General features: G+C 40.4%; 1 protein-coding gene across 1 annotated transcript; it reads left to right on the top strand.

Annotated features, from left to right (window-relative positions):
• Positions 1-1,758: 1,758 nt before the first annotated feature.
• LOC109922517 (lysyl-tRNA synthetase 1) lies at positions 1,759-7,506 on the top strand. The gene is made up of 3 exons (XM_048593939.1): positions 1,759-2,710; positions 4,308-4,451; positions 6,944-7,506. Exons 1-3 carry the CDS (start codon positions 2,630-2,632, stop codon positions 7,028-7,030), a joined length of 312 nt encoding a protein of 103 aa, XP_048449896.1. The 5' UTR covers positions 1,759-2,629; the 3' UTR covers positions 7,031-7,506.
• The last annotated feature ends 2,638 nt before the right edge of the window (positions 7,507-10,144 follow it).

Here is a 10,144-nt window from a genome sequence, read left to right as displayed (position 1 = left end):
TAGAGACAAAAAAAACTGTAGAATCCAAGGTAGCCAAACAGAAGGCTGGAAGAACACAGCAGGCCAGGCGGCATCTGGAGGAAAGGAGCTGTCAACATTTCGGGTATTACCCTTCTTCAGGACTGGATGGGGAGTGAAGGGGTGGAGGCAGAGTGATGGTGAAAGATGGACACTGATGGTAGGTATGACCTGGTTGGTCAATGGGACGGATGAATCCGGTTGGTAGCTGGAAGGGAGGGTCCGAAGGTGGAATGGAAGGGAGGAGGTAGGGCTTGAAGGGGAGGTAGGAGATGGGTGGCAAGGTTATTTGAAATTGGAGAACTCAGTGTTGAGTGCTCTGGGCTGCAGGGTGCCCAGGCAGAAGGTGCTGTTCTTCAAATTTGCGTTCTGAGTCGCTGCGACCCTGGAGGAGGCTGAGGACAGACATGTCGGAGGGGGCGTGGTTCGGGGAGTTGAATTGGGCAGTGGCCGGGAGGTTAGGTTGGCTGTCATGGGCCAGGTGTAAGTGCTTGGCAAAACAGTCACCTAGTCTATGTTTGGTCTCACCGACATAGAGAAGACCACATCAGGAGCACCGGATGCAATGGACTAGTTTGGAGAACATGGAGTTCTCCAATTTCAAATAACCTTGCCACCCATCCCCCACCTCCCCTTCCAGCCCCACCTCCTCCCTTCCAGCTACCAACCAGATTCATCTCTCCCATCTACCAACCATGTCATACCTACCACCAGCGTCCCCCTATCACCACCATTCCGCCTCCGCCCCTTCCCTGCCTCTATCTGCAGCTGGCCCTACCCCCACATCCAGTCCTGAAGAAGGGTAATACCCAAAGCGTTGACAGCTCCTTTCCTCCAGATGCTGCCTGGCCTGCTGTATTCTTCCAGCCTCCTGTTTGTCAACCACAATGAACTGACTGAAATACTTTCTGTTATTCACTCATTTGGTACATTTTATGACACACATAAAGATAAAAGGATAAAAATTGGTGTGTGAGACCATGTTCGATTTGCAATTAAAGGATGTGTCTGCATATAAGGATTTTTTTTCCAGCTTTTATCAAGCTTCTTGGTGACTTTGGTATTTTTCAGCCTTTCCAAGGGTACTGAGAAATAACGTGCAGTGGGAGTCTTGAGAGGAAATATGTTAGAAGTCATAATAAAACTGCCCTGAAAGATGAGTGAATGACAAGGAAAAAATGAAGACAAACTGTTTTGGTTAAAATAAGTAAAATGCAACAAGAGTTAGCCAAATCTAGGACCATCATTTTGAAAAGAACTGGGCTTAATACTGAGCTTTGCATTTCTAACCAAGAATTCTGATCCCTGCTTCTTCAGAAATATGAGCATTATTGAAATTAATACAGCTCTCCCCTTGTGCAGGATATTGGGGAAGTCAAACTATGACTCCTTTTTACAGTGATTAGGGTGCTATGTTATTTAAGGGGTTATGGTGCCAGTTGTGAAGGGTACAATGGAGGTGACAGAGTGCTTAGTGTAGTTTAGGGTGGGGTGTCATTGTTAGTGCTGGGATGAGTATGGGGGATATGGGGTGAAGTTGAGGCTAGGAGGTGAGAAGGGGTGTTGGGGGGCGTGGGGTGGAGTTGAAGGATGTTGGGTCCCAGAAGTCCAGGCACCCAGCGGGGTAGGGAATCTAGTTAGGTTGTGGTGGTCGTTTGGGCTGGGCAAAGCTGTGTCGGTTGTCACAGGTCCTAAGGGCTCACGGCAAGTGTTGCTGGGGATGCAGAGGGTGTGTGATAATTTGGGAGCATCACCTCAATAATTACCAAGAAGTTGCACTGTTCTTTAACTGCCTAATCTTTCCTGCGGAACAACGTAATAAAAGCAGAACCCTTCAAATTCTCTGACGTTAAGCATTTTTTTTGGAGGATTCCAGATTCAGGTAATTGCCCATTAAAATCTTCAATTTCCCAGGTATTTAACATATTTCATAGCCTCCCTTCATACAACTCTAGTTTGTGCTGCTCCACTATCTATCCTTAGGAATATCTGGACCTATGTATCATTTATGCAGGTATTGACTGGTAGTATTCTCACATTTCTTTTAGCAGTTTTTTTGCTATTGCATACAGAGCATTATGAGTCCTAAGGCTTCATTAGAACAAAATTGCACCAGTTGGTCTTGCATCAACCAATGGTATGCAGCACAGCAGGTCCAATAATTTAAAACAGAAAATGATGGAAATATACAGCATTTCACTCCGAGCTTATTTATGATGTTTCATCAGTGCAGTTCTTAATGAGGGTGAACACCTGAAACTTAGTGCAAATCTCCTTTCGATTACCTAATGTAAAAGTTATCCATTTAGTATGTGATTTGAATGGAAGTAGGTTGCCAGTGATAATGTATGATTTGTTTTAATTCTAAATAAAAATCTATTAAAATATACAAATTGAAATTATGTTTAGTATGAAGCTGGAGGGAATGTTAGGCATTTAATCCAAAGAGAAACCACACTATTTACTAGCAATGCAACACCTAAAAAAGATGCTGTTTGAAGGGCTGTGAAATTTTTTTGTATGAATTCAGTAACTTGCTAATTTTTATTTTTTTATCTGTTTTAGGCATCGTTCCTTTAAGGGTTTGACAGAGCGCTTTGAGCTTTTTGTTATGAAAAAGGAGATCTGCAATGCTTATACAGAATTAAATGATCCTATTAAACAAAGACAGCTGTTTGAAGATCAAGCAAAGGTGACTATTTTCATTAGGTCTTGAGTTGAGACTGCAAGTAGCAGAGATAATACCGTACCATTCGTAATAATTACAGAAAGGAAATTTCAATCCTAATTTCTTAAACCAAAATTACCTCCTTAGAGTGCTTTCCACTTTTCAAAGTATAAATTACCATAGGACTGGCAACCTTGTTCAAAATCTTATGAGTAACGTAGGTGGTATACTTACCATGTTTGTGCTGATATAATGCCACTCTAAACTAATCCCATCTTGCCTGCAAATGGTCTGTACCTCTCTATTTCTTGTCTGTACGTGTATCTGTCTAAATAGACACATGAACATGCAGGGAGTAGAGAGATACAGACCATGTGCAATTGATGGGATTTGTTTAGAATGGCGTTATGGCTATCACAGACATGATGGGCCCAAGGGCCTGTTCCTGTGTTGTACTGTTTAATGTTTTATGTACTTTGATCCTGGGAGTCTTGAAGCTAATTAGAGATTTTTTTTAAACATAAAGCTAATGTTCCTTTCCTTGAGGTTGACAACCTTTATCTTGATCAGCACAAAGAATTATCAACAGATTCACTTTTGGAAAGAAAATCACTATGTCAATAGAATCTGAACTTAAAACTAACCTAAAACCATTCAACAGCCCTGGGTTGCAAAGTAGGACCTCAGTGTGGTAAACTCTAGATGTACAACAAATAATTGTTTTCTCACACAATTGTGAACACACAATTGTAAACAATTCTCCATTTCATTTTATTGTGATGGTTGTTTCGTTGATAATTGCAACTGAGTTTAGCTCTATCAATTTTGTGGATTGGTTCTTGATATCAGTCTTCTTATTGGTAGTTTATGAAATACAGTCAAATCCAACAGCATTTTCAACTTCACAACTTCATAAACATTATTGTAAATACAAACAGATTATCCTTGCCTTAGTCATTAATCTTGTTGACATAAGCTTGAAAGTAAATAAGTAATTAGGTTTTACAAGTATTCTTTTTTATTATTGCCCCTTCTAGTTCTTCCACAAAAGCCAGTTTAGAGATTGTTACTTCTTTGTTCAGAAATTAGAAATACCTCATCTCACCTGTTCACACATCAATCCAGCACATTGGACTGTAATAACCTTCCATCTTGCTCAAGCACCTGCTTTCGAGCCTGCTGGATATTGCCTCATTCCTTGATCCTGATGCAAAATCTTGGCTCCATAAATTTCATTAGCTGACCTCATCATCCAACACATTGCTCACTGTCTCTTTTGCTCCATTTTTACAAAGCACAAATATCATTAGTTTAGTGTGTCTGAGAATAGATTTAAATATTTACTTTATCCCCGATGGCAATGAATGAAATTGACCAGTGAGTGCAGAGGTGGGGATGGGAAATTGCCAAATAAGTTGTATCCATGTACAGTTTTCTTACCAGTGCTTATGATGTGAAATAAATTGATCTCAATATCACGGAAAGAAAGTTGACATTAGTTTTTAAATCATAAAATAACAGTTGTTACGGTGCACTTCTAAGTTGGAAGGTTTGATCCTGTACAAGGTTATGTGGCTTTACATTTTTTTTAATCCAATGCCTTTTTTTGATGTTGTTCCAGGCTAAAGCAGCTGGTGATGATGAAGCCATGTTTATTGATGACAACTTCTGTACAGCTTTGGAGTATGGACTTCCTCCTACAGCTGGCTGGGGCATGGGAATAGACAGACTTACCATGTTCCTGACTGATTCTAATAATATCAAGGTAAACTGATTTCTTAATGTTAAAAAAAAGGCAGTGCTTCTGTGTTATTTTTAAAAATTAAAACGGTCATATTATATATTGAGAACTGGTGTAAACAAGAGCAGCATTTAGGATTCCATAGCTGGTTTCAACATTTCAGAGTTGTCCAAAATTGTTCAAATGGCTCAACTTGGAGGTGATCTCGCAGGTTGTTGGAACATAACTTGCAGTAAGTTCCCCTTCAAGCCACATGCCATCCTGAGTTGAAGCTATATCGTTACTTCTTCACTTACTGGGTCAAAATCCTGAAACATCCTTCCTAACAGTACTGTGCATGTCCCAATATACCAATGACTGTATTGGTTCAAGAAGACAACTCGCCACCATCTTTTCAAGGACAACTCGGGATGGACAGTAAAGCTGGCCTACGCAGCGATATCCACATTCCATGAATTAATTTTTTAAAAAAGTCAAACACAAGACTTCTGTTTGGTAGTTATACAAAACATTTTACAACAAATTTAGGTGTACAGATATAACATTACTTTCACCACTTGAACATTTGTTGAATATTGCTTCTCTTCTGTGTTGGTATGCTGTTGGCTGGCCTGTGTAGATCAGGAAGAATGGCAGTGAAAACCCAAATCTATGTTTGGATTTTTTTGGATTAGCAACAATAATGATATTGAAATTCATCTTAATCAACTTCTCTGTGCTTTGGAGGACATAAAGAAAGTAAGGCCAGTTTCTGCTAGAAACTGGAAATATATAGTTGCTGTGTGAGGTCAGGATTGGACTTTGCTCTTGTACTTTCTGGTTCTTGAGGTGTGGCTACTTGAGTGGAATACTGTGCACTTCTGTGGCTTTAAAAATATTCCAAAACACTAGTTAGCAGAATGAAAGGTAATTAAAACTCTGGTAACTTGCTAATAATGTAATGTCTATTAACAGGTTTATTTTAAGTAAAAATATGCTAATCACTCAGCAACAAAATTAATTTCCACTCTTTATTCTTTTCAAAGGGCAGGTTAAGACATTATATAAAGAACCACATGAATAAGAACCATTCAACAATACCAGTTGAAATACCTAAGGAGTTGTCCCCCTTTCCTTAAAAACCATTGTTATCAATCACTGCTCAAAAAAATGCCATATTCACCTTCCCATAACAACTGTTTTATCTCCAATCCGTAAGATCATTGAATGTGTTAGTTACTGCTGGATATTTCTTCTTGAGCTCTAACCTTAATTGTGATTATTAGTGAACATCTATTCTGCATTAACATTCCTTATTCTCCTCATGATTGATCAAACAAACCTCCACTGCAACTCTTCTCTCCTCTGTTGTCTAATGGGACTACCTGCATATGATTTCATTTCGCTGTGCCAAAAGTCAGTCCACCTGGATATATATTGTTCTTCATTGTCATTGTTTTAAAAAAAATTATAGAATCCTATTATAGAAATACTAATACAACATGGATTCAACAGATTAAAAATGACTGCCCACCAATATTTGCTATCGCAAATTGAGTTGCCAATAAATGCAGTCTTCCCCATATCAGCTGTTTGAGAACAAATTTAGAAAGCCACTCCAATAATGACTTCTATTACTCTCATCTACTTAATGTCTAGAGTCCCCTGAAGATCTTTTCTTGGTCCTCTTATCTGCCTGCCAACCCTAACCACTCTGCGAAACCTTGTCCAAACATCTGCAGGAGATGTTTTGTCCTATGTTAAATCTTATTTAACTATTCACCTGCTATTATTGGATATCAGTGTAACTGACTATTCCTGTAGGCAGATTTCACAGCCCCAGCTGGTGTTCCTTTTCAATGACCCTTCAAGTGCTGTTCTGGCAGGGATGCTGTTTTTTGCTGAGACATTAAGCTGTGGCCATGTTTACTAATTGACGTAGCTGTGAAAAATCCCCAAATATTACGTAAAGAAAAACTGTGACTTCAAGTGTCCTAGCCAACATTCATCTCTTAACTTACACCACTAAAACTGATTAATTGGTCATTTCATTCATTTGCTATTTGTGGAACCTCGTACACGATTTTGCTGCTGTGATGGGGTTCTGAAAGAAAACTGCTCTTCGAATGTCTGCAGTGTTGATAATTTGCTCCAAGACTATAAGAGGCAGACTTGTAAAATGGGCAGAATGCAGAATGGCAGGTTCCTTTTTCCTCATACAGGATTAGTGAACACCTTGTTTCAAAGTCATTTTCTGGTGCCCAGCTATACATTACCAAATTTATTGGAGGTACCACTTTTGGAGGAAGGTTTAAATCTGCCTGCTCAGATGAATGCAAAAATCCTATGGCACTATTTCAAAGAAGAATAGGGATTTGTCCCTGGTGTCCTGCCCAGTATCTATCCTTTTTAATCAACATTTCAGAAAAAAAACAAATTTTCTGATCTAGCTGTATTATCACATCTGGAAAACAAATGTATTCTGTGATGCAGAAACAATTAAAGCAGTGGTTAATTCCATGTGTTTTCTATTTTAGGAAGTCTTGTTCTTCCCTGCAATGAAACCAGAGGACAACAAAAAGGAACCTGCAGATTCAACTGAAAATGAACATTCAGCAGAATAGGAGTATTGCTCATTAGCTTAGAATACAGAATGATGATTGAAAAGGAGAAATGTGATACAGTTAGAAAATTACTACTTATAGTTAATGAGTACATTTGAAAACTTTAATGTTATTTGCTTCGCTTCCTCTCTCCTTTCCCTGTGATTAAATTTCTTATTAAACTAGCTACTGAATATGTGTGCTATTATACGCTTGATATACCGTAAATGTATTCGGTGTCTTCCAAATTTATTTAACTCTGCCAACATCGATAGATTGTTCTTCTTTTTTTTTTTCTTTAAATTTGCAACAACTATCCATCCCTGTAAATCACTTCAAATCAAGAAAATTAATTTTTTTTTTAATTGTACTGCTTAACAGCTTTTATACTACTGTGGTATACCCAGATTTGTTTCTTTAATACTGAAGTTCAGATGCATATGAAGTGAATGGGTCTCTCAGTGAATCACTCAATAAACTAAGGCAATGTAATGAGACACTGTGTGATTTATACACTGAACGTTTGACTGCAGCATAGATCTGGACTGTTAGTAGCTCAGTGGATGATGACTTCCAGTGTGGTACGAAACTTAATGACCAACAAAGGTCACACCAATTCAAATTGCTGTTTTACTCTTTGTTTAAATCAACCTTGTCCCACTAGAGGCGGTCCAAATTATCACTATAACCAAAGACCAAAACATTAACAACACTTACTAAACGTAATTAAAATATAATTCCTGTGGAGAATACACCTCAACCCTGCTGTGCCCACTATTCACAAAAGGCCTGTACTGTGCCGGTGGACTTTGCATGCATAACTGAACATGGATCTAAGCACAGAAGATGGGCAGACAATCCGACGCCACCTTGGCCTGGTCCATGAGTAGGTTCTCCAATCTGCTCACCCTTCTACGTGGAGTGCACATAGACAGGAATCTGGGCTAAAGTGCAATTTAAAAGGGACTGGTTTCAAGTTAAGTAATTAACTAGGGACTGCAAATGAAACCAATCTAGATAGATATGGAAGACCACCCCTTCAAGGCAAAAAGAAACCTACATATGACATGACAGTCAGTGAAGCTACTTAACCTTTTATTGCATAGGACTGCTACATGTAATTCTTCAACTCAGGTCCTGAATAAAAAGGGGATGGGGACTGCCTTGTACAGAGCCTCCAAACTGAGGGTTCTGCACTGGAAAGTCGGACATATGCAAGGGTTTATGCGGGTGGTAGACAAAGGTGAAGAAGTGGAGAGTGTGCAGTAGCAGCCCATATACAAAAGCCCTGCGTGCCATTTTTAAAGGACACAAAGGGAATTTCTTTGAGACAGATTATGAGGCACAGAATCAGAGAAAGGATTTGGTTTCTGGGGCCAATGAGGATCAGTTCATCTGGAAGCTCATCACAATGCCTGTACATTCATGGGGCCGGTTACTACATCACAAAACTATGGATGGTTTTAGTCAAGAACTGGACAACAACTGCCCTAATGGCTAATTGTAACAGTGCCTTCTAACCTACTCTTCCCCCAATAACCATGCAAAACCCAGCTGACAGAAGGCCCATTCCTGATCTTCCTCAGAGTTGGCTTACGTCAGACAATTGTCACCATCTACTCCATAATGATATGCAAGCTCTGATTCTTGCCCACTGATCCACCACAGACTCTACCTGAGTGAAGCTTAGGGTCAAAAAAGTGTTTGTCATCACTACAACAGCTTCCTTGTTGCAATACTGCACCTCACCTCTAGCAAATGACAATTACATTGGGCTTTGGTGAAACACCTCATGTTCTATGCGCAGTTTTAGTTGCAGTATCCAAGAAAGGGTACACTTGCTGTTTAGACAGTACATCAAAGGTGCACTAGATTTGTTCCCAAGACAGCTCTTCTATAAGGTTTTGGAGTAGATCTGTAGCTTGGGTTGTGGGTGTTGAGGTTGGTTGGCTTGCCAAGCTGGTTTGTTGTTCCGCAGACGTTTCGTTACCATGCTTGGTAACATCCTCAGTGCAGCCTCTGATGAAGCGTCAGTGTGTTTTCCCGCCTGGTTTTTAAAACAACTCCCATTCCTGGACGTCATGGTAGAGCGCAAGACAAATGGGGAACTGCAAATGAAAGTACCCCGAAAAGCCACACACAGACCAGGTATTGAACTTCAATAGTAACCATCCAAGCACACACAAACGAAGCTGCGTGCGAACACTATTTAAAAGAGCAACAACACACTGCAGCAACATAGAACTACGCCAAGAGGAGGAGGAATACCTCTTCCAAGTGTTCAAGGATAATGGATATCCAAAGAACTGGGTCAGGAGATGCCTACAGGAACAGCATCAGAAAGACTCTACACGCCCCGACACACTCATCACACTACCCTACATCAGGAACACGTCAGAACTCACCACAAGACTTCTATGACCGCTGGGCATCAGAGTAGCACACAAGCCCACATCAACCCTACGACAAGTGCTCACCCGAACTAAAGACCCACTCCCCGCCATGGACAGGACCAGTGTCATCTACAAGATCCCCTGCAGAGACTGCGAGAAACACTACATCGGACAAACAGGAAGGAAACTAACAACAAGAGTACATGAACACCAACTGGCTACAAAAAGACACGACCAATACTCACTCATCTCAATCCACATGGACAAGGAGAACCACGACTTCGACTGGGACAACACCAAGATCCTGGGACAGGCTAGGCAGAGACAAGCACAAGAATTCCTGGAAGCATGGTACTCCACGAAGCATGCTATTAATAAACACATTGAACTCGACCCCATATACATTCCACTACGGAGGAAACCCAAAAGTGAGGCAATCCATCGCAACAGACCCCAGAGTTTAAAAACCAGGTGGGAAAACACACCAACGTTTCATCAGAGGCTGCACTGAGGATGTTACCAAGCACGGTAACGAAACGTCTGCGGAACAACAAACCAGCTCGGCGAGCCAACCAACCTCAACACAGCTCTCTATGATGAGAGGCTTCAGTAAATCTATTCCGTATCATCTGGAGTTTTCAAGAATATGAAGTGAAACCAGAGGTTTCTGAAGGGTGGCAGATATTGAGAGGTTGTCTCCCCTTACTAAGGAATCTAAAACGTAAGGGCAGTCTCAGAATAC

The sequence above is a fragment of the Rhincodon typus genome, unplaced genomic scaffold (assembly GCF_021869965.1).
Source record: "Rhincodon typus isolate 14 unplaced genomic scaffold, sRhiTyp1.1 hic_rhity00004669, whole genome shotgun sequence".
Classification (NCBI taxonomy): Eukaryota; Metazoa; Chordata; class Chondrichthyes; order Orectolobiformes; family Rhincodontidae; genus Rhincodon; species Rhincodon typus.
Note: the sequence above shows the minus strand (reverse complement) of the source record. Positions and strands in the feature narration are given on the sequence as shown.

Bases quoted from the DNA above. Each gene is read 5' to 3' on its own strand.
- LOC109922517 (XM_048593939.1), top strand. From the start codon at position 2,630: ATGAAAAAGGAGATCTGCAATGCTTATACAGAATTAAATGATCCTATT. The intron at 2,711-4,307 runs GTGACTATTTTC...ATGTTGTTCCAG, and splicing joins TGTTTGAAGATCAAGCAAAG to GCTAAAGCAGCTGGTGATGA. The intron at 4,452-6,943 runs GTAAACTGATTT...TTTCTATTTTAG, and splicing joins CTGATTCTAATAATATCAAG to GAAGTCTTGTTCTTCCCTGC.